General features: G+C 30.7%; 4 protein-coding genes across 5 annotated transcripts; 2 read left to right on the forward strand and 2 right to left on the reverse strand.

The window, feature by feature from the left end:
* Positions 1-100: 100 nt before the first annotated feature.
* Positions 101-3,342, reverse strand: aspr (asperous). 2 transcript variants are annotated; one of them, XM_065315466.1, is made up of 6 exons: positions 3,185-3,342; positions 2,439-2,532; positions 1,581-1,898; positions 1,254-1,513; positions 757-1,169; positions 101-699 (listed from the first exon to the last, which is right to left on the reverse strand). In XM_065315466.1, the coding sequence occupies exons 2-6, from the start codon at positions 2,506-2,508 to the stop codon at positions 261-263; spliced, it is 1,500 nt and encodes a 499-aa protein (XP_065171538.1). In that variant the 5' UTR covers positions 2,509-2,532; positions 3,185-3,342; the 3' UTR covers positions 101-260. The 2 variants fall into 2 exon arrangements, with proteins under 2 accessions (XP_065171538.1, XP_065171529.1); XM_065315457.1 differs by having other exon boundaries at positions 2,097-2,532.
* A 3,048-nt stretch (positions 3,343-6,390) lies between these two features.
* Positions 6,391-13,140, forward strand: LOC135803290 (neutral amino acid transporter 9-like). The gene is given in 12 exon segments (XM_065316883.1): positions 6,391-6,695; positions 6,792-6,900; positions 7,589-7,814; positions 9,213-9,243; positions 9,962-10,070; positions 10,434-10,591; positions 11,289-11,453; positions 11,530-11,957; positions 12,015-12,119; positions 12,182-12,392; positions 12,395-12,437; positions 12,725-13,140. Coding segments are annotated over 12 exon segments (1,761 nt in total). The 5' UTR covers positions 6,391-6,688; the 3' UTR covers positions 12,894-13,140.
* Positions 13,141-13,498: 358 nt separating this feature from the next.
* Positions 13,499-17,303, forward strand: LOC135803291 (uncharacterized). Its single transcript, XM_065316885.1, has 2 exons — positions 13,499-13,534; positions 16,567-17,303. The coding sequence occupies exons 1-2, from the start codon at positions 13,499-13,501 to the stop codon at positions 17,293-17,295; spliced, it is 765 nt and encodes a 254-aa protein (XP_065172957.1). The 3' UTR covers positions 17,296-17,303.
* Positions 17,304-18,919: 1,616 nt separating this feature from the next.
* On the reverse strand, positions 18,920-23,752 carry anchor (integral membrane protein GPR155 homolog anchor). Its single transcript, XM_065314541.1, is given in 10 exon segments — positions 18,920-19,901; positions 19,963-20,264; positions 20,320-20,515; positions 20,577-21,388; positions 21,444-21,849; positions 22,192-22,313; positions 22,372-22,409; positions 22,412-22,678; positions 22,741-23,030; positions 23,091-23,752. Coding segments are annotated over 10 exon segments (2,739 nt in total). The 5' UTR covers positions 23,204-23,752; the 3' UTR covers positions 18,920-19,708.
* Positions 23,753-24,166: the final 414 nt, after the last annotated feature.

Consider the following 24,166-nt stretch of genomic DNA (forward strand, 5'->3'; position numbering starts at 1 on the left):
TCTGTAATTCCTGCTGTAGATTTACGTCTATATACTTTCTCTTTTCTGCATTAGGTGGCTCTATGTCTGTAGGTTGAGTATTTTTGCAGGAAAAAATTAGTTTACAAAAATTAGTTTATTACTTCTTTAAAATCATTTCTTACAATTATATGACAACTTATTGGTATTTCGTCCTTAAATAAATATTAATAAGTTAAAAACATCGCATGTAACTTTACTTCTTCTTTTCTAAAAAGAAGAATAAAATTATCCTGTTATTATTACAACGCAAGATTGGCAATTAACACAGCAGGATTTTTAATGGCTTCCGCTACATCCTTGCTAGGTTCTGGTGTAACTATGGCAACATCATCTTTCTTTTCTTCTACCTTCTCTTCTTTCTTATCTTCTTTCTTCTCTTCTACCTTTTCTTCTTTTTTCTCTTCTTTAACCACATCTTCTTTCTTCTCATCCTCTGGTTTTTCTTCATTTACAAGCTTCTCCATAGCATCAATTTGTTTCGCAATCGCACGTTGTTCCTCCTTCTCCATTTCAAGGACCTGTCTATAATACCTGCGACTAATCGAAGTTCCAGTCACTTTATAACAATTTGTCAACGCGTCTCCATTGTATCCTGGCGGGCATGTACACACGGCAAGATGGCGTCTTGCCATACAATCAGCATTGGAACCACATTGTCCTGTACAAGGATTCTGACACCTTTAAATAAAAAAGAAATCAAATCTAATTTTTTTAAAATTAAATAAAAATATTTACTTGTAATTGAAGCATGCTTGATGATCAGGACAATGAGTATCTTCCGTACATTCCCCACGTACACATCCCCTCAAAGGATCTCCTTGATATCCAGGCAGACAAGTACAAACAGGACGTTCCTCATGCAATTTATCATAACCAGGTTCACATCGAGCGTTTTGCCCACAAGGATTAGGTTCGCATAGGTCACGTTTCTCAAATGGACGACAACGTACAAATGGATCACCGGTCATGTCCTTTGGGCAGGAGCAAATTGGTGTAATGTCACGTAATTCACAATTAGCTCCAATACCACAAACACCATCACAAGGGTTTTTACATTGGTTATAGAAACATGCTGGTTTGCTACGTGGACAATCTGAGTGTGAAACACATTCAGCTTTGCAAGACGCGTAAGGATTACCAAAATAACCCTAAAAAATTTTAAATTTAAAAAATAAAAAAATTTTTTTAAAAAAAAAGATTTTTAGATTAGTTTTAGTTTTATTTTTACTTACCCTAGGACATTTACAAACAGCAGCGTTGTTTCTAACTCCTTCACAGTCAGCATTAACTCCACATTGAGAATGACAAGGATTCTGACACTTGAATTCAATACAAGCTAAATTCGAACCACATTCACTGCTTGTTTCGCATTCATGACGACATCCAGCGATAGGAGAGCCATGATATCCTGGCAGGCATTTACAAGTAGGGATACCATTAACCACCTCACACTGGGTGTTTTGCCCACATGGACTTGGATGACACAATTCCTCTAAAAATAAAATTTTTATTAAAAATAATTAATTTTTTGTTTTTCATAAATTTTTAATAAGTTTTACCTGGATCAAATCTTCTGCAATGAGTAAATGGATCTCCAGTATACCCTGAAGGACAACTACAAACAGGCACATGGTTCCTAGTCTCACATTGTGCATTAGACCCGCAGATTTCTATGCAAGGATCAACACAACGTTCATTTCTACAATGCTGATGTCCACGACATTCTGAATTGTCTAAACATTCAGCTTTAGTGCAATGATGAAGTGGATCACCCATATAACCCCGGAAACAAGAGCAGACAGGTCTTCCACCTACCATTGAACATTGTGCATTGCTCCCACAAGTTGATCCTGAACACACTGTTGAAGGAGCATCAGCTATAACAAAAATAAAAATTTTAATAAAAAGAAATAAAAATTAAAATCAAAGTTATTAATTATATATTAAAATTAATAATAAAAATTAAATCAATTTTATTTGATATTCTAGAAGGGATTAAATCACACGTTTAAGATTTTAAGCTGGTTTATCATTGGTCATGGGTTGGGTCTTAGGTCTTGGGTTTCTGTTTGAACCTGAATATCGCGCATAGGAGTGTCGATCCACATACTGCCGCCGGTACTGCGCGTCCGTGGTCACTGTCGTCCTGCCGTATTTATCGGTGATGTAGACTTTGTCGTCGTGATAAGGATAAGACCGTACTGGTTGTGGTTGGTATTTGACCACTGGTTGTGGGTAGCTCACAGGAGCGGTGTAGCGGATTGGTGTGGTGGTATACCGGTCGGAGTAGTAGCGGTAAGGGTTGACGTAGACACTCTGCGCGGGTTGCACGTAGGGGGTGTAGTATTGGGAGGAGTAGGAGTAGTATTGCGGGTCGTAACCGGAGAGGATGCGGTACTGACGGTACTGAATCTCACCTAGAGATCCTTGCCCAAAGAGGGCTAGCGTCAGCAGGAGTATGCAGATACTGCTGAACTGCGTTGACATTTTGAGTAAAGATTATTTGTATTTCTGGTAGAGAAAAAAGAAAAGAATTAAAATTGTTATAAAGACATTTATTATAGAAATTATTACTGTAATTTTACGAAATAATTTTTGGAGAAAATTGCATAAAAATTTTAATTATTTTTCATATGAAGAATTAAACAATACTTTGGATCAATATTTATTAACATTTTAATATTTATTTTACCAAAATTACATTCTAAAGGAATAGATAATTTAATTATCTGTAATTTTGTGTTTTTATTGTTTATTTATCTCTATTTTTATAGAAGTTATGCCAAAAAAACTAAAATTTTGTAACTTTTATGCAAAAAATGGAAAAAATTGTTTTTTGTCAAAATTATTGTAAATTTAAAATAGAACTATAATACTAATTAAATTATTTATCATTTTTGGTGATTATTATTACTTTACCATAATTATTAATCATTTTTTAACAAAGAAAAGTAAGAAAATGCATTTTACGAAGAAAAATTATTAAACTAAATTTTAACTCGATATTTCTCAACAATAAAAAAATATTTTTACTAAAATCATTAAATAATCTTAAAGATAATTTAATTATCTATCAATTTTTGTTTTTACCAACTTTGTATCTCAATTATTTCAAAAGTTATAAACAAAAAACAAAACTTTTTCAACTTGCGCACTTTATTACCTTACAATCTAATTAATTTTCACACTTTCGTTGATAACCACACTCACGAAGAGCACTTCGTCGACTGATCACTCCACGCCCGCTGTCCGTCGTTAAATCGACATTGTGGTTCGACTTGAGATGACTTCTTTTGGACACACGACAAACTCATGTATTACCTGTTGACCGCCACACAATTAAACGCACACACGAATACAACTGAAACGCAAATATGTGACATTGGTTGTTGTATTCGTATTTTCCTGCATCAGATTACAATACAGATTATTCATGTTCAGCGTGAATCCAATGTCGAAAAGTAGATTCAAGGCGAGTAATTTATCGCATTTTTTCTTCGTCGATAAATTTGTGTTTTGGTTATGTAATTGTTGGCAGAAAATTAGCATAGGATTATGTGATGTTGACGTCGCCCCAACAAAAATTATTAATATAATCGTGTACATTTAGTAGTGATACAAACGAAATCGATTCGTGTGTTTCTGATTCGTCGAGAATGTGGGCGTCGTTTGATCTGTTCCTAACTGTTTTCTAAGTTTAGCGTTTTGTTGTTATATAGTCGTGTTGGTTTTACTGGAATTTTTGAGGATTTTTGTAGTTTTTTGTTTATAACTCAAAAACTAATAAAGTTATTTCAATGATTCTTTTAGCAATTGATTAATTAATAAATTCTATACGTTTTCTGAGAATTTTTATTGTTTGTGATAACGTTATCATTAGTTATGACGTCATTTATATTAAAGTAAATTTTTTTTTAAATAACTTTTTGGTTATTTATACGATTATCAAAATTTAAAAAGAATTTGAAAGAAAATTTAAGTAGAAAAACTATAGTAAAAGAATAATAACAGAATAATTTATAACTTTTGAGTAATTTGTAAATTAGTTTGAGAAACGCAGTTAAATAAAAATAATAAAATAACATTTTAGTATTTTAGTTATAACTTTAGAAATAATCAATATATTTTGATGATTCTTTCATAAATATCTTCACTACTATTTTGTTTAACATATTAGCCTAATATTTAATAAATAACCACTTTGTAAAGGAAGTTATACACCAGTTTTCTATCAATTTCATAAAAAAATACATAAATCTATTTTAATTGTTAATAACTACTAGAAAAACAATTTATATAAACTAAATAAATAGTCTATCTAATGTATAATTTAATTATAAACAAATATCTGAAAGAATCATCAAAATATCTCAAATAGTTTTCATATTATTAAAGAAAAACTAAACAATTTCATTATTATTCACTCGCTTAGTAAGAGCGCTGCCACTATATAACTTCCCATATAATTATCGACTTTAACCTTGAACGTTGAATTTCCTAATTTGTCAAAATCCGTATTCTTGTAGTTTTTTTCTTATTTACCAACAGACATATTACTTTTAACATCTGAACTTTAAGGTGTGTATGTATTAATGTATTAATTTCGCTTTAAAACAACAATATATCGTTAGTAAATTGTTTTTGTTCTCCAAACCAGAACGCAATTGTTTACAACATTTAAAGTGGCAAATTAAGGCGTTTACTGAATGACTGCATCACGCGTGGCTTGCATAATTAACTAACTATTAATTTATTTACTTAAGAACCAACAACGCTACTTAAATTTAAAATAAATCAAAATGTAATTCTATTGTTGTTAAATTTCACTTTTCATTGTTAATAAATCACTGCTAAATTTATGTAATGAGCATCTCCTTTAATAGTCGTCCTTGAAGTACCAAAATTTTCACGCGTCAAACATGGCAAGGACGTCGAATTTTCTAATTATTTAAATCATAAATATATCGTCTAATAATTAATTCTAGCAACTTCTGAGTAACGTATAACTTATTGCTATTTAATCAGTGTATTTTTTAGTTATTTATAAAGATGTTTGTCACTCGTTTGACCCCGAAAATGAGTGTGATTAGTTCTTGATAAAAATACAAACAATTCTTGACCTTCAATTTCGCGCTGCGCCCCGCAAAATACGCAAATGTTATTTATGTAATTTATCAGTTTAATTTCAACCAGATTATTCCGCATGTCAATGTGTTACCATAACAAACTTTTCTCGCTACAACTGCAAATCTACTAATTTCAACCCTGAAACAAAAATTGCGTTTTGAGAGTTCAACGAATTCAATATTTCGACCCTCGATATTTACTTGTGTATGTCCATGTACGTGAGTCTAATCACGAGGCGCAAAAACGGAAATGCGTTATCATATTTATTTCTTATTTCAACAAACGTCCATGGCGACTGTGGTAAACAGACGCGTTCGGATGTTTGCGATTTGATTTTCTTGATTTTCAACTTTGTAACTTGGTGGGCGATCCAAGATTGGCATTGAATGAATGCTTGTGTGCTGTGTAAATATAAGCAGTATGATGTAAACACAAACTAAATTTTACACAAATAAATAAATAATTTGTGCCAATTATCTATGATGTAAATGAAACGGATGTGATCACGTGTGTCAATAATGGTGCAAAACTATTGAGGAAGTTTGACGGATGTTATCATAGAGAAATAATATTTGGGGAAAAAATTATTTAAATAAAAGTTGTTAAGAATTTAATTATTTATTAAAGTCAGTTTTGATTTTTAAAATATCTTATATCATTCAAAAGTTATAAAAGTTTTTATAAAATATTTCCATAAAAAATATTTTTTGGATGTTTTATTCAACGTCAAATATTACAATGAAATATTACTTTTACATAGAAAATATTTTAGTAAAAGTTGTTGTAAATATATTTCTTAATATTATTTAGTAATTATTTTAACTTAATGTTGGTTATTTTAATTGTTATAATGATTTTTATAACTAATTTCAATTCTAAATCTTTAAAAATATAATTTTATTTTACACTAATTTTTCTATTATTAATAATAATATGTATAAACTCAAATATTTACAACTTATACAATATTTATCTATCTATAACATACTTTTTGAAAATACTCCGTATCTCAAATACTTTCCAAGTTATTGAACATTTTCTTGCACATTGCATTGTCTAACATGCAACACGCACATGTTCGCTTCTCCGCACGCGAAACGTATAATAATATTTACATTTCGCACACTTACGAGCATTCTTTTCTTTTGCTTGCATCTGAGTCTCTCATCTACGAGTTTAGCCTGTTATCAGCGCTTTATCACCACGCCGAGTGCGCCTCCACCGCCGCCGAGTATAAAGCAGCTGTCAGCCGGCTCGCATCATTGATAAGTGAGCAAAAATTCGTGCCGCACGTATCGTCATCACTAATTAATCAATTAATTCATTAAGTATTAAACATTTCCAAGTGGAAAAGTTAATTAAAAATGAAAATCGGTTAGTTTGATTTAAAATAAACTAAAACTGTGTGTACTCATGGATAATTATCATATAAGTTGATTAAATTAAAATTTAGTCGTTAATATTATTTGTTTAATATTTAAATATATTAAGTAGTTAATTAAAAAGTTAAATTTAATTTTTTGAAGTGTTTGAGTGTAAAATGCGAGGTGAGTCGATAATTTTGGAAAAATTTATTTTTGAAAATTTATAATACATGTAAAAACATTTAAAAATATTAATCTAAGGTTGAATTTATGTTAAAGATCTAATAAGAAGTTACAAAATGCGTTTGAGTCGTAAACCATCGGCGTCTGATAGTGATGCAGAGAGCCAACCGCTCACGAGTTCCATTTCTTCAACTGCAAGTTTTGGGTAAGTGACAAAAACTTTAACCTAAAATTACTCTAAGAAATAATTACTTTAGAACAAAATTATTTAAGTAAAAGTTGTTTATTATGAAATTATTTATCATAAACAATTATTATTCTTAAATGTCAATAATATTTTGGTAGATATTTAGCAGGAAATAGAAAAAAATTGAAAAATTGAAAAATTTGAAAATAAAAAAAATAAAGTTTACTTTTGTGTTAACATTAGAAATTATCCTTTTATCACAAAAATATTTAAACAAAAGTTATAGATAATTTGATTAGCTATCAACTAATGATATTTGTTAATTTTTAAATAATTAATTGTTTAATTTATAAACATTTTTGTATGACAACAACATGCAAACATGCTCAAAATGTTTATAAATTATTAAAATTAATATTTCGACTCGAATAAATAAGTTAACATAAAAAATATTTTAGTAAAAGTTGTAGAGGAGGAAATTTACTTCAATACAAAAGTCAAATTAGGCCATAAAACTGTGCGTAACAGTTTACAATAATTAATAGTAATTGTTATCCAAAATTTAATTTCAAAAAATAAATTTTTTTCAAACTTAATTTAAACAGAGAATTATTAACTTTACATAAAATTTATTTTTTTAAAAATTGTTAAGAATTAATCAAACTATTCAAATATTACTAATCATTTTATGTGATCTATGTTTTAGGACTGTTAATGAGCGATGCATATTTCCTCAAGACTCGGACATGACCGACAACGAGTTCGCCAATCAACGCCGATGCATGAGCGATCAAGAACTGCAGAATATGGCCCGCTTTGGGAAATCAACATCGCCCGACTTTTCTTTCCTGCAGCAACCGTCTCACAACGTCTGCAATCGTCTTCAGTATTTCTACAAAGGCTCCAAGAGTGTCATCATCGACGATTCACTCGTAAGTCACAACACATGATAATCATATTTAAAATAAAAAATATTGAATAAAGTCACAATCAAACAAGTCTGGAATAATAAGTATCACGCAATATATTATGCAAAGGCAGCAGGAATTAAATCATCTCCATGAGTTCAATCTATCGGATGATTTTTATTTATATAGTTACGCTATACTTGATACCAATACGGCGGTTATTCTTGATAGTTTTTTGGGAATTACACGAAAAGTATTAGAGATAGGAGCATAAATTTTGTATAAATTGATTCTAGATAAAATTGTATATATTATTCAGCAAAGATTATGTTAATATAGTTACAAGGCAAAAAGTTATTAACAATTTAATACAAATTTCATGATAATTTATAAAATTGACATTATTTGTACTGTAACTTTTGATAAAACGGTGCTATCAATTTAATCTTTACATAAAATGATTCAGAAATTAATATAGAATAAGGTTCTAAACAAATAATTAACAATAATTTGTTATTACTTTAATTATTAATGTTTTTCTATGTTATTGACAGTTTTGTTCGCTAAAAAATGACAAAACAATTACTTTTGGTTATAACTTGCTTATAAATTGCTTTAGAAGGATGATTCTTTCAAAAATACAATCTTAAATAAATTCTCTATCTAATTGTTAAAACAGTTTGTTGCTAAAGTTTTTACATAAAAAGTTATTGTCAATTAAAATTTGATTTAGAATTTTCTTGACAAATTGAAATAAATTGGTCTGTAACTTTTAACAAACAATTGTTAACCATAAAATCTTTACTAAGCAGATGTAGAATTTAATACTGAATAGAATTCTGAAGAAATAATTAAGATTCGTTAAGTAGTTTTCGAGTAATTCACAAATTACTAATTTATTTCTCTCTATTCCGGGGATGTTTAGAAAAAATGCATTTCTATTTACATTTTGTGATTTACGATGACTAAATGATAAGAGCAAAATCAGAAATTCGATTTGCATGTGTTTGAATGTGGTGCGCTGATATGACAGAACCTTGAACTTTGCTTAATGTTTGCTCTTGCTCAACTTGTGTGCGGTGTACGCGAAGCAAAGCTGGAAATGCGTCGCGTCGCGAACTCAATTGATTAAAATCGGGTCTAAGCCGATGTGCCGACGCATTTAAACACGAGAAGAGAATGGAATAAAAAATTGTTTGCGGCTTTGATTAATTGCGCGGCGCAGATGCAGATGCTCCAATTTAAGCCGCGGAGACGGCTGATGAAATTGCGAGTCTCGCAACAATTGATTTGAATTCGTTGGAATGATTTTCGTCTGGGAGCGAAGAATTTTTGCGACCCAGTTCGATAACGACTTTGGCGCGCTCAAGACAAGAAGTTTGATTGATAGACACGGTCGAGACCTAATAACAAACGTTTTTACGACTCAATTTCTGTGATTACAAAGGAAACGGTACGAGAATTGTGTGAAAACATCAAAAATATTTCAAGAACAAATTTAAGGGTGAAATTTTTTTTTATTTAAAAAATATTTTAGTAAAAGTTGTTAACAGATAAAGCTTTTATAATAATTAGTTTAAAGTTTGTTGAAACGATTATTACTTTGGAAGTTATCAGCAAATAAAAAACAATTTTGTTTTTTTGCCTGATTTTTTTTAAATTTATCACACTTTACATTTATTAATAATTTTTATGCAAGAGAGTTATTATACAGTAAAATAATTTTAGTAAAAATTATTGACCATTAAATATTTTATCATTATTTGTTTAAATTTTAATTTTATGCCAATTAGTTAATGAGTTATCAGCAATTAAATATTGGTGATTAAATTTTTTCATATTTTTTATTTATTAATGTTTCAGCAATAAATAGTGCATTTCACGGATAATTATTTTAGTAAAAGTTGTAGATAATAAACTGGGATAATCAAATCAACTTAAATTATTTTGATATTTCTTATAGTTTATACGTTATTAACAAATTTAATTTACAAAAATAAAAATTAAATTTTGTTAATTTATTCAAATTGAAAAATTAAATTTACACAAAAATTATTTAAGTAAATATTATTCACAATTAAATTATCTATGATATTCTGTTTAAATTTTACTGCTATCTTCATTATTTTAGGAGTTATAATCAATTAAAGTCAAGTTTTTTTTTTTTGCAGCTACCAAGAAAATTAATGACGTTCCAAGACTTCAAAGATGCTTCAAAAATGAAGAATCTTTTGAACATGTCACCGTAGAAGAACCAACGCAAAGCTCGCTGGTTACAATGTAAGTATCATAGTTTATATTAAATTTATTTGGGCCTAAATCGCATACTGTTATTACATTGTAACGCGTTTCTCAAAGCGGGTGTCAAGCGGCAAGTTTAAAGTGCGTCAAACGCGTCAAAGTGCGTCAAAGTGCGGCAAAGTTCAAGCATGATGAAACAACTTATCGGCTTGCATAAAACTGCATTGATTCACCAACAAACAAAAATATTAAAGAAAAAATACGTCACTAAATACGGGAAGTATCGAGTACGCATATTGAGATCTAGCGAGTGAAAATGCGAAAAGTATTTCTGGGTTATCGGGTCAAACAATGGTGCGTAACACATTTTAAACATGCGATTTGTGTTTGCTTTTGTTGCAGTTTTGCGATATGGAATACAATCATGGGATCGTCGCTGTTGGCGATTTCCTGGGGGCTGGAAAAGGCCGGTCTCGTGCCTGGTATTATTCTGATTCTGCTCATTGCTGCCATTTGTCTGTACACTTCTTACGTCATACTGAAGGTCAACGAAAGTTACGGTGCGTGTAATGAACTTGTTGTTTTTTCCTATCTTGCCTCGCCGAGTACACATAAACTTATCGCGTGCAGATTTATTTTTAAATTTAGATACGCGTGATTTAACTACAAACTATATTACTAATGTGTGATGTTTCTACATGATCAAATTTTAGTTAGGAAAAAATGAATGAAAATTAAGAGTAATTGAAAAATTGTTTTAGGAAAAGATGTTGGGAATTTAAGTAGCTTTTAATAACTGTTTACAATTTGCAAATATCTGTAATATTGTAGGAATTATTGACAATTTAGTTTAAGTATGTTTTGAGAAAAATTGATTTTTGAAATTTAATACTATTAATATTTCACTAAGAAATTTCGGGTGTACATAATTATTTTATAGAAAAATAATTTAAGCAAAAGTTATTAGAAATAAAAATATTAACAAATTAGTTAGAATATATTTCAAAGAAAATTAAATTTAAAATTTTTGGAAGATTTTTTTTCTTTTCTAATTTTTAGCGTAACTAATAATTTTAGGAAAAAAATATTTAAACAAAATTAATAAACAATTAATCAAAGCATTATGTGTCGTTTAAATTATTTTAATATCTTTAAAATTGTAGATAATACACGTCTTTAAAAATGCACTAACAAAAAACTTTTAAATTTTCCAACGCAAACTTTAATTAATTTTAATTTAATTGTTGTTATTTACAGGCATTTACAGAAATAATGAAGTACCAGATCTCTGCCGTTTGTTAATCGGTCGTTGGGCTGAAATGATCGCAAAAATCTTCTCTCTCATCGTGCTAATCGGCGCGAACATTGTTTACTGGATTCTCATGTCGAACTTTTTGTACAATTCCGTTACATTTGTTCATGGTAAGTTTCCTACATCCCTACAATATTATTATCAATTAAAACCAATTAAATACAATAACATAAACTTTTCTGTTAGATTACATCTACTCAATAGAAGACACACTGGTCACAAACTCGTCCTACGAAGTGATATGCCCGAAAAACTATCAACCAAACACAACTTTAGTTGATTTAACAACCAAAACAACTAATTCATTTGATATTTACTGGAATCTCAACTCGACAGTTCCTGTTTTTCTTTGCATTCTTATGTTTCCGTTGCTCAACTTCAAAAGCCCAACGTTTTTCACGAAATTCAATAGTTTAGGCACGATTAGTGTCTGTTATGTTGTGCTTTTGGTTATTACCAAGGGTGCAACTTGGGGTGTGCATATTCCGGACTGGTCTTTTGAATTTGACATCAAGGCAAATTTTTCTGCACTTAGTGGAATGCTTTCTTTGAGTTTCTTCATTCACAATATTATTATTTCAATTTGTAAGAATAATCGCCACCAAGAAAATAATGTAAGTATTATTAGAATTAGTTTTGAAATATTTGACTAAAATATTATTTAATTTTAGGGTCGTGATTTAAGTATTGCTTTCATCTTGGTAACACTTACGTATCTTATCGTTGGAGTGGTTTTCTACATTTGTTTCCCCATGGCAAAAAGTTGTATTGAAGATGTAAGTACTCATTGTTGATTTGTGAACATTGTGGTAATAATTTTATTTTTTTATTCTTACAGAATATTCTAAACAACTTATCAAAGTTTGATACAATGACAATCATCGCAAGAATGCTACTGCTCTTTCAATTGTTTACCGTCTTTCCACTGATTTCATTCATGCTGCGTGTTAATATCCTGAACAACGCAAAAGCTATCTTTGGCAATGAAAAGTTTGGCGAATTTACTTACACGAGAGTAATTATCTTAAATATCATCGTGGTTGTGATCTGCACACTTTTGCCTGTTTTCTTCCACATATCGGAACATTAATTCGGTAAGTACTAAGTTTTAAAATTAAGAATTTAAATTTTCGTTCAGTGGGTATGTTTCTGTTTTGCGACTAAACTACTAAAAGAATTTTGATGAATTTTCATATACAGATTCAATAGATTTGGGAAAATAACATAGATTACTTTTTGTTGCAAAAACAATACTTGAATGCAGTAAAAAAGGAGCTAAAATTTTATAGAAATTTTTTTGACTTTCTTTTCATTTTTTTATCTTTGAATTTAATTTCTACTTATATTATTGCAGTTTTTAATAAATTTAATTGTGTTTCAGATACACTGGAGCTTTAAGTGGAATGGTTTACATATTTACACTGCCTAACTTATTGAAAATTGCAGCATTGAAACGTGAGAATGCATTGACAGCATGGAAGTTTATTTTACATGCAGCCATCATTTGCATTGGAGCTGCCAATCTCGCATTACAATTCTTCGTCTCGTGATTATTAATTTTGGAAATTAATAATTAATTTATACACACTTTATATTGTTTTGATCTGTTATATTAATCTCTTTTGAGTCTTTTGAGATAGACAATTAGTTTAATTTTTGTTGTGTGTCTGTGTGTTGTAAAATGTTTGAAAATGTTTTGAATTGTATACATTCCTATATGTAGGAAGCAGTATTAATCACATGTATCGTGGCTTTTTTAATGCCAGTATAAAATGAATAAATTTATGTAGATTACTATTACATTACTTTTTATTTATTTTTATGTATACTATCATGTTCATTATCACTAAGTGGTTGCCTTTTGTGCCTCTATAACCTTTTCACTGGACTTCTTAGAAATCTTATTACAATGTATTTAACATTAGTTTTAATTAAGTTGAAGTTGGGTTATTAAAAAACTTTACAAAAAAATCGTATTTTTTAAAGTATAAAATTCTATTGCTTAATATATTATCTATTTCTAAAATATCCCATTAAAATTAACAATAAATAAATATTTAAAAACGTAGTATGAAAAAACTCTGTATCTCAGGAATTAATTAACTTATCTTGAGTTTCTTACTGTTATATTATAGATCTGGGAACCCTATATAAGATGATCTTTCCGTTCAATCCTCAAATCCCATTGGAAGTACTCGAAAATATTCCTTAAAAAGTGGTATTTCAAATGTTACTCTTTTTTGAAAATTTCTAAAAGTTGCCGTGGAAAACACTCTGTATCTCCTGTAAAACTAATGTAATTTGGGATTTTCCTACGTCAGTTTATAGTTGAAAAGTGCCTCTACAAAATAAGTACATAATTCACCCTCTAGACTCCTGGAAAGTGCCCTAAAAATCCCTTCAAAAATTGCTAATTTTTTAAAATTTCCAAATGTTGCGGTTGAAAATATCCCGTATCTCCTGTAAAAATAATGTAATTTGGGGTTTTCCTACGTCAGTTTATAGATAGAAAGTACTTCTACAAAATGAGTACCAAATTCACTCTCTAAACCCATGGGAAGTGCCCTAAAAATCTCTTCAAATGTTGCTATTTTTAAATATTTCTAAAAGTTGCCGTGGAAAACACCCCGTATCTCCTGTAAAAATAATGCAATTTAGGGGTTTCCTGCGTCAATTTATAGATGAAGAGCGCTTCTACAAAATGAGTATCAAATTCACACTCTAAACCCATGGGAAGTGGCCTAAAATTCCTTTCAAAAGTTGCTATTTTTCGAAAATATCTAAAAAGTGCTGTGGAAAACACCCTGTATCTCCTGTAGAAATGATGCAATTTGGGGTTTTCCTGCGTCAATTTATAGATGAAGAGTGCTTCTATAAATTGAATAATTAATCCACCCTCTAACTCCCTTGGAAGTGCCCTAAAATGCCCACGGAAAATGACCATTTTTTACAATATTTTTAATTAATTAATTATATTTTAATTAATTTTTAAATAATTGTTATAATAATATTTTTGTTAGAAATTCATTAAAAAAAGTCTTGGAAATTATGTTTTTTTGTTTGAATTTTATTAAGTTTGAAATATTTTTCGCCTGAAAAACAGGGTCGAACTTTTTGTGTTAAATTATTTTTGGTCGAAGAACAGGGCCGAACTTTTGGTTAAAATTATTTTTGCTCGAAATTAAAATTAATTTTTAAATGCTTATAACTTTTGAACTAAAAGGGCTAGGAAAAAAAAGACTTCAAATTCTTGATGCTTGAAAAATTCTCTATTACACGAAATGTTCAAAAAGTATTAAAACAATATATTTTTTGAAACGTGAATAACTCAGTAAATAAAAAAGATACAGGAAAATGTTATTTGGATAAACGATGCGCAATTTAATCCTCTTTAAGAATTTGTAATCAAATTATTAAAAATAAAAAATTATTATTTACGTACGTGTGAATTTGCATGTGTGTGTGTGCGACCAATTTCGGGCCGAAACCAATGGTAAAATTGAGTTGTGTTATCCGGATCCCAGAATGTCGAGGAGGTTGAAAACTTTCGCGGGATTTTTGACTATATCTTTCTCTCTCTGACTTTATATTACCCTCTCTCTCGATCTGTGTGCACGACAATTTCGAGCCGAAAATGAATGGTAAAATTGGTTTGTGTTATTCGGATCCCAGAAAGTCGAGGAGACTGATAACTTTCGCGGGATTTCGACGGAATTTGAAATATATTTTCTGCCTCTTTCTTTCTCTCTCCGCCTCTCTCTTTCAATTCGTTCAATTTTGCCACGAAACTAAGGGAAAAATAGATTTTGGGTACCAGGAACCCAGAAGTGCGAGGAGGTTAAAAACTTTTGCGCGATCTTCGCACGAATTTAAAATAAGTTCAAATCATTTTTAAGAACTTTACCAGAAATTTTCAGAATTCACTAAAAAAATGTGCCAATAATGCCAACATTTAAGGGTGTTTTTAGGACATTTCTAGGCCCTTTCGGTTATCAAAAATAATATCAAACAATAAATCAACTCTTTCTCTGCCAAATAAGATAAAGAACAATCAAATTAAACGAGAAACAGCCGAGATACAGGATGTTTTCGTAGGCGTGTTTCAAAGAATTGCAAAAAAAGTTGACTTTCAAAGTAGATTTTAGGGCACTTGTAGGGCCTTTAGGGGGACAAAAAGTATATCAGGCGATAAAGCAACTATTTATTTATCAAATAATATAAAAAACGCCCAAATTGAACCAGAAACAGCCGAGATACATGGTGTTTTCGAGAGCGTGTTTCCAAAAATTTTACAAAAGGTAGACTTTCAAAGTAGATTTTAGGGCGTTTGTAGGGCCTTTAGGAGGACAAAAAGTATGTCAGACGATAAAGCACCTATTCATTTACCAAATAATATAAAAAACGCCCAAATTCAACCAGAAACAGCCGAGATACATGGTGTTTTCGAGAGCGTGTTTTAAAGAATTGCAAAAAACGTGGACATTCAAAGTAGATTTTAGGGCATTTGTAGGGCCTTTAGGGAGACAAAAAGTATATCAAATAATAAATCAACTATTCCTCTACCAAATAAGATAAAGGACAATCAAATTGAACAAGAAACAGCCAAGATACAGGGTGTTTTTGAGAGCGTGTTTCAAAGAATTTTACAAAAACTTTCAAAGTAGATTTTAAGGCATTTGTGGAGCCTCCAGTTGATCAAAAAAGATATCAAAAGAAGAAACTATTCTTCGTCTTTAAACTAGAAATAAAAAACAAGCAAATTGAACTGGAAACCGCCGAGATACAGGGTATTTTCCATAGCGTGTTTTACAAAGTTTCAAAATAGACAACCTTGTAAATACTTGTTTAGGGTTATTCTGGATCATTCAGAAAGTCAAAAAAAGCAGCAGGGGATAAAGAAACGCTTCAAATTTAACATAACAAAAAGAACGTCCAAATCGAACCAGAATAAACAGAGATACAAAGCGTTTTCCCGTGCATATCTTGTAACATCTATTATATGCTGCTGTTTATTTTTTTAGTTTTTTGAGTTTCAATTTACAATAATTCCTAAAAATAATTACTTATTCAAAATTTGTAAACGTTATTAAATTATAAATTAATTTAGCTTTAAAATAATATACCTCATGCTTAAGATTACTCTTATTTAATGACTTTGATTAAGGGTTGAAGTTTCAACCCTTTCACAAACTACCCCTTTAATAAATATTGTTAAAATTGTAGAAAACTCAAGAACAAGGAAAGGTTAGTTCTAACCACCCGTTTCAACACAAAATTGCGGCTTTTAATTTCCTTGTTCATCGTCTAATTTCATTCCCTTTAACACCTCAGAGATATAATAACGAGTTACAGTACATAAAGAACGTAGCAAAAAGTAATGGTTATGATCCAATAATTATTAATAGAATTATAAACAAATTTAAATTCAAAAAACTGCAACGTGATAACTCGACTTTAAACACGTTCACCGATCAATTAGATACAAAATACATTTCGCTTCCATTTGACATTAATTTAACTAAAGGTTTAAATAAAATTTTGAAAAATGAAAATTTAAAAATCGCGTATAAAAACACCAGTAACATTAAAGAATTACTAGGTAATCCGAAAGATAAAGAGGAAACGTTTTTAAAGTCGGGTATTTACAAAATTAAATGCGGATGTTGTGACTCACAATATATTGGTCAAACGAAAAGGTCAATTTTAACTCGTTTTAAAGAACACATCGCGCATTTTAAATACAATAGATTCGAAAAGTCCGCAGTAGCCCAACATATTAAAGAGTCAGAACATCCCATCCGACAAGAAAATTTGTTCTTGGTAAAATCTATTACCAATCAAAGACAATTAGATGCCTATGAAAGCATAGAAATTTTAAAACATAAGAACAAACATCTTCTTAATCAAGAAAACGGGCCAATTTCTTCAAGTTTATTTGAGTTAATTGTTTAATATTTTTCAAAAATACCTAATTGTCGAATACTTGGAAATAGATTTTACTGCAATATTTTTGCTAGGGAGTGGGGGTAAAAGATTAAACAGGGTATTATGAATTTATAGGTTTTATTAGAAAAACATTTTTAGGGAGTGGGGGTAAAGGATTAAACAGGGGATTAAGAATTTTTAGGTAAATTAGGGATTAGACGCAATTTTAGTTCAGTTTTATAATTCCTTCGCCTGAAGAGGAAGGCTTAGCCTTCGAAATGCGCATCGCGACAGTTATTTGTGAGACGGGGTTTTTAAACTTCCTATTAGTATTTGTTTACTCACAGTGCATCAAGTAGTGTAAATCTAAATATTAGGGTTAATTAAGGGTTGAAGTGTCAACCCCTTTACAAACCACCCCATTGTATTTTTTACTTTAATTTTTATCAAGTGATACCTGACGAAATGATTTTTCCATTGCTATATAACTTTTTGAAAAACTATAATTATTTCATTTTATTTTCAATTTTTGAAATGAAGCAAATTTTTCTGAAAATTACAAAAAATGTAGGAAAATTGATCAAGTTAAGATGGTCAAAACTAAGACATTTTTCAATCGATTTGAATAATATAAAATGTATAAAATAGTACATCTTATAAACTTTTAATGCCACTATCAAGAAATTGTTTTAATTTAAGTATAATATCCCTAAAATCATGTCAAAGTAAAAGTAACTTTTTGTTCATTAATAATTTTACAAACAGTCTCTACTCTCTGCTGTGGATAGCCAATTAGTCTAAAATTCATATAAAATTTACAGAATGTCAAAAGCTTATTTATTTATTTTTTTATATATTTTTAAACTTTATATTTATTAATTTCTACCCAAATAAGTGCAAATATTGGAAGTTTTGGTCTTATAACGTTGTATTATTTTATTTTTGATTGATATTATCTCTAATACATGCTAAAAACATTAAAAAACAATCAGAATATCAATTTTTCCATATGTAGTAAAATCCCAGACATGGCGGCATTCCATAGTAGAAGGGTTAAAAATTATAGCAACATTTCCTAGAATTTCGTCTGTCTAGACGAATTTTCAATGGCCGCTGCAAAACTGGGTCAACATGGCTGCCAACCTAAATAGTTTTGTTTCATTGAAGAAATATGCAATTTTCTAGTTACAAGATTGGCAACGCACAAAAATTTATAACCCTAGAAAAATAAATCACCATGTCAAATTTGAAAAAGTAAAGTGAGGTTAGAATCGTATTTGTAAACAAACGCGTGTTTTTAATGTAAAGAATTGATTTAAACATTGTTATTATCATTTATATAGCTAAATATGTTTAAACATTGTTGCAAGTGTAAATTTCGGCAAATATGTAATATTAAAACACTATAAAAACGTGTTTTTATCATAGTTACTTCAAATTCTGTACGTTGGGTTGCCTACATTCAAGGTGCACACAATTTGTAACTACTAAAAACAAAACATTTATTAATTTATTTGTTATTTTACAAAATTCGTTATCATGAAATCATCCATTGATTAAAACATGAAGTTAAGATAATTAACTACTTGTTATAAACCATTGAATGTTTTATTTATAACGACAAGACGGGGAAAAACACAAAATAAGTGAATTAATTCACAATATTTTTATTATGCAATTTTAATCAATATTCCTTTACAAAGGACCGAAAGTTAAATGCCCACTATATAGAAAACATTCGTGCCAAAGTTGCAACAAACATCGATGTCAACTACAACACTACAAACAGTATTTGGATATTGTCCTAAAGTCAGACTTGCAAACAATTTTAGATGCCCTTATCTCAACATTTCGATACTCTTTTATATACATTATGTAACATTAAATATGTAATCATGGCTGTATTATACATATTTATCACTGTCATACAAAAATAAACCTACATCTTTGTGCTCAATGAAACAACGCAACATCCAATCACAATTTGTACAAACCACAAGTGAGCAAACTTTGCTTCAATTTGAAAATATTTAGGCCTCTCGATGAAACTGCAAAACCAACAACAGCATTCACATAAATTACCACAGCCACTCGTTCATATAGAAAGCATATAGATAAACATCTTAAATATGCTAACAATAGCGCATATTACTTCATAGTTCAACAACAATGTTTCTACCTTATGATATAATAGTATGTCATTTTTAAAACAACAAATTAGTTGTGACTAGAATCATTCTACTTATTTTTATACTGCACCCGATTAGATTTATCCTTCAGCTGCTTTAATGCGTTGTTAATTCAATTAAAATCAAGAGTATAAAAATAAATAAAACGTATACAAAGGTATTTGTTGATTATGTTAGTAAAAGTTTGTCTTTTTCCAGTCGTCAAACATCCTCGTGAGTGTTTTGCCAACAGCCCACCGTGGAGACCGCCGTCAGTTGAACGTATACAACAAATTACGGTCATAAAAGTGATAAACACACTTAATATGTCGCAAAAGTCGTCCTTCGACAAGATGTCGTGCGTAATTCACGGCTGTCATGCGATCCTGTGCCAGACCAACCTCTAACAACCAATCCACGAGTCTTCTTCCAGAAAATACTTGTTGATATTCTTTTAGGCGATATCTAAATTAAAAATCAACCAGTTTAATAACCATTATCATGTTATAAACAGTTTTAAACTTACATTTGATTGCAGGCAATGTCCAGCACACATTTATCCATGTGATGCTTCTTGAACTGCTCACAAATGTGTTTTGTTTCGGCAGAAAGTTCGTCTTCCATTGGTAATAGGAGTTTATCATCTTTATACCAAAGTTTTCTTAATTTTTTCATGAGTGGTAGAAGGACATATTTGTTATCAATGCCGAATATGACCCAAACTATAATACTTTGTCCAAAATTTAAACTTGCATCCAGGAAACTTAGCTCTACATAAATTCCAGACATTTGTTCCATGACTAAAGTCCATATTGCAACAGCCAAACCCTAAATAAGTCGCAAATTAATAGATTTGCTTATAAATTTGTTAAGAAATACTTACAACAAGCATACTGCTCAATAAAATGATAATCAAGATGTAATGCCTGAATATTTGGGGATCGTGATCATTCACTTCTTCTTCAATAATGTCCAAGTCTTCATCAATTGGTTCCTGATATTGTAACAATATTCCTTGACATTGATCTCCTTCAGAAGTTGAACAAACCAGGCCAGAAGGACAATCTTGAGATGTTGTACTATAAAACATCAATTATTTGTTAAAATAAACTGAAAATTGTTAATTTTTTTATGTGATACCTAATGTTTCGTGTTCGTGGAGTTCCAAATCTCTTCACAGCCTTTGTACTAGTATCATCTTGCATTAATCTTTCTTTATCTGAAGTTCTATCCTCAGCAAACAAATCCTCAATGTCCACAACCTGTGAATTCACTTTTTGTGAAGTATTACCACGACTATTATTCCCAATCTCAGGAATAGTAGGCATAATTTTCACTTTAGGAGTTTGAACTGGTGGATTTTGTGTACAATATGAACTATTACAACAGTTTTTCAAGCCGCATCCATTCGCATCACCATTTTGCTTCGGTGTAATCCTTGCAGTTTGTTTGGTTGACTCAGTCTCACTCAATAACTCTTCATCCTCAGAGCTATCTGCATTTTCATCAATTACAGGCTGTTCTTCATCATTAATAGGCCTATGCTCTGCGTCTCGTTGTCTTTTGTGCATCTCATACAGGACTAAACATCCTGCACTCACGATAAAGCATAAAACAAGCAGGAAAACAGCGACGATTGCTTGAAATGTGCCATAGGCAAAGTTTGGATTGCGGTTGTCCGGAGGTATTGTTTTATCCTTATCAAAAACAAGTAATAGAATAGAAAGAACTGCTGGTACTGCCCATCCAAATACATAGAAAGCTGGTTGGAGTTTGAAAATGACAAAACATAAACTACGAGATTCCAAAAATAAAAGTGTGATTGCAATAATAGCGGTCCAGATGCGTCCGCTGTAGATGCCAGTAGTGAATAAAAAGAACTGAATATGATTTGGGATGTTTTGTGTCAAATCAACGTAGCGATAGAGAATAGCACCCACGCAGCTTAAAATCTAAGAAAAAATAAGTTTAAACATGTAATGATTAACATTTTTGTATTTATATTACCTGTGATATAGTTAAACAAGCAACAAATTTATGTGGAACTTTGTTTGCTCGTTTTGTTAGCAGGAATACTAGCAATACCCAAATGGATGCAACTAAACTGATCCAGCTCACATCGCTAATAAACTCGACGAGTTGTTGCACGTACTTTTGCGGTGCAATGTTTGTCAATGTGATCATTTTTGCTGAGATAAACATCCATGGACCACTGACGAATGTGCAAGCTACCATTGTAGTGGCTACCAAGTCAATTTCTATGTTATAAGCGACTGCAAACACGAAAATTGTTGGTGCTGCAGGAATCGTTCCGTAGAGGAAACCGAAAGTGCTCCAGTCCAATGAATCGGATGCATTTTTACCCACGTTTAATATACTGATGATTTCTCTGGTTATTAATGGTAGAACCAGTCTAAAACAATCAAAAAACAATAAATTAAAATTAAAATAATTATTTTTTTCAAATTTGGAAAGTTAATGTAGGCAACCCATTGTACGCGAGCGCACATTTTGAGAACCACTGTGACTCCTCTACTTTTCGTAAAATTAATTAGTTTTTCTAATATTTAAAGCCTTAATTGCCGTATAAACTAATGAAGTTATATATTTTTGGAAAATAGATAAAAATATCTATTATAATCAGTTAAGATATTAAGAATCCAGTAATAAATAAAAAAGTTATTAACGATTTAAAATTCATTTCTAAAAATTTAGAAAAATCACTAAATTTAATGATTAAAAAAACAACACTTACAGTTTAACGAGTATAAGCAGACACGGTGTAATCAACTTGGCACCCGAAAGTGTTTTCAGCTTCCCAACCATTCGCATTCCCAGCGCAAACAACGCACACGCCGAAAAAGCTTGTCCAAGTGACTAAAACAAAATCAAAATATTTAAAAAAATGACAAAAACATATTTATAAAATACTTACACTTAAAATACTGTTCAAAAAGGCTGGTAAATTCTGTTTAAAACAAAATTTGCCAATATACCAAACACAGTCATGAAAATAATGGGATTTGTGTAGATTTTCTTTAACACATTCAAGACATAAATTAATCTTAGAGTGTGCACGCTCCTGACTCGATAACTGTTTCGAATTCTCGCCATTTGATCGGATATTGTTCGTGTTTCCATCATAAAGAAAGCAATTGGATTTAAAATCGCCAAATTCACCGGTGCCAGTAAATACATATAACTTGCAAAATCCGGATGTGAATTGTGATATAAAGCTTCAACTAAAATACAATTTTTCGATAAAATTTAATAATTATGAAGAAAAGTTACACTTATATCTTACCTATGGGATATCCAAGTGCAAAATCATTGCTTTGTGTGCAAAAAATAGCAATTAATCCACCTGTTGCAATACCTTTGCTGCCAAACACCATCACATAGATGATAATCACACCAATAAATATTAAACTCTTAGCGATGAGTATCCCAAGCAAAAAATACCAGTTTACAGTTGAGAGATCCATTTTCACCATGTTTACAAAGATGAGGGAAGGCAATACGAACACTCTGACAAAAGTGTTCATGCCTTTGAGTTCAGTTTCAGTAATGAGGTTCATTCGTCCTGATAAATATCTAAAATAACAAGTTATTAAGATTATAAAGTTGTAATATGAGTAAAATAAGTCTGCTCACCCTAAAAATATGATTCCAAAGCATGATACTAATGCTGGAATCAAGTTGTCAAAGTTTACATTGGCTACATCCAATTGCTCTATCGCAGGAGTTGAATTCATGCTGGAATCCATTTTGAGGTGGTTAGTTTGTCCAGGTAGTCCAGAATAGAATTGGATTTAGTGCTGTGGGTGTTGTAGGTGATGCCTGGACGTCCCACACACTTCGTTGCCCACACACGTTGTTTTTCTGCGCTTTCCCTCAATGATTATCGATTTTCCGCATCGCGTTGTCCTCGAATGCGTCGTTGTTTAATATTTCCGCGCCGCATTTTAGCACTTTTACGCTTGTCACTAGTGCAGTGGACACGCGAACCTGCAACCAGGGTTTACTATCGCTAATTACTAGTTGTTATCTATTTATGGGTAATTTTAGCGTAAATATGGTACGTTTGCTGCGTGAATTTGCGCCTACTCTGAGGCGATGAGTTGAGAAATGAAAGTCAGCTGATCGTCGTTCGTGCGTTACGTGCACCGGGCCGGTTGCCTGATGGCGTTACCAAGCCAGACAAAGCGCGAATTTTTAATTGAATTGTTTGTTTGGTCGAGTAATGAACGATAAACGACGGGTTAAAACCGTCATAACTTTGGTTGTCGTGTGTTTTGATGTTTATTCGGTAAATATCCAGCGCTGTATTTAAATTTTAACGTTCAATGATTTATAATAAGTAGTTCAATATCTAAACTTCATGTTTTAATCATTGGATGGTTTCCTGATAACGAACTCTGTAAAATAACAAACAAATTAGTAAATGTTTTGTGTTGTTTTTAGTATTTACAAATTGTGTGCACCTTGAATGTAGGCAACCCAACGTACAGAATTTGAAGTAACTATGATAAAACACGTTTTTATAGCGATTTAATCTTAAATATTTGCTGAAATTTATACTTACAACAATGTTTAAACATTTAAAGCATAATAAACAATAATAACAATGTTTAAATAGATTCTGTGCACTAAAAACACACGTTTGTTTACTAATACGTTTCTAACCTCACATTTAACGGTTAATTTTTCAAATTTGACATGGTGACTTT

The sequence above is a fragment of the Atheta coriaria genome, unplaced genomic scaffold (assembly GCF_025399875.1).
Source record: "Atheta coriaria isolate IRGN ID8LTWV9N9 unplaced genomic scaffold, Caltech_Dcor_3.1 hic_scaffold_2_pilon, whole genome shotgun sequence".
Classification (NCBI taxonomy): Eukaryota; Metazoa; Arthropoda; class Insecta; order Coleoptera; family Staphylinidae; genus Dalotia; species Dalotia coriaria.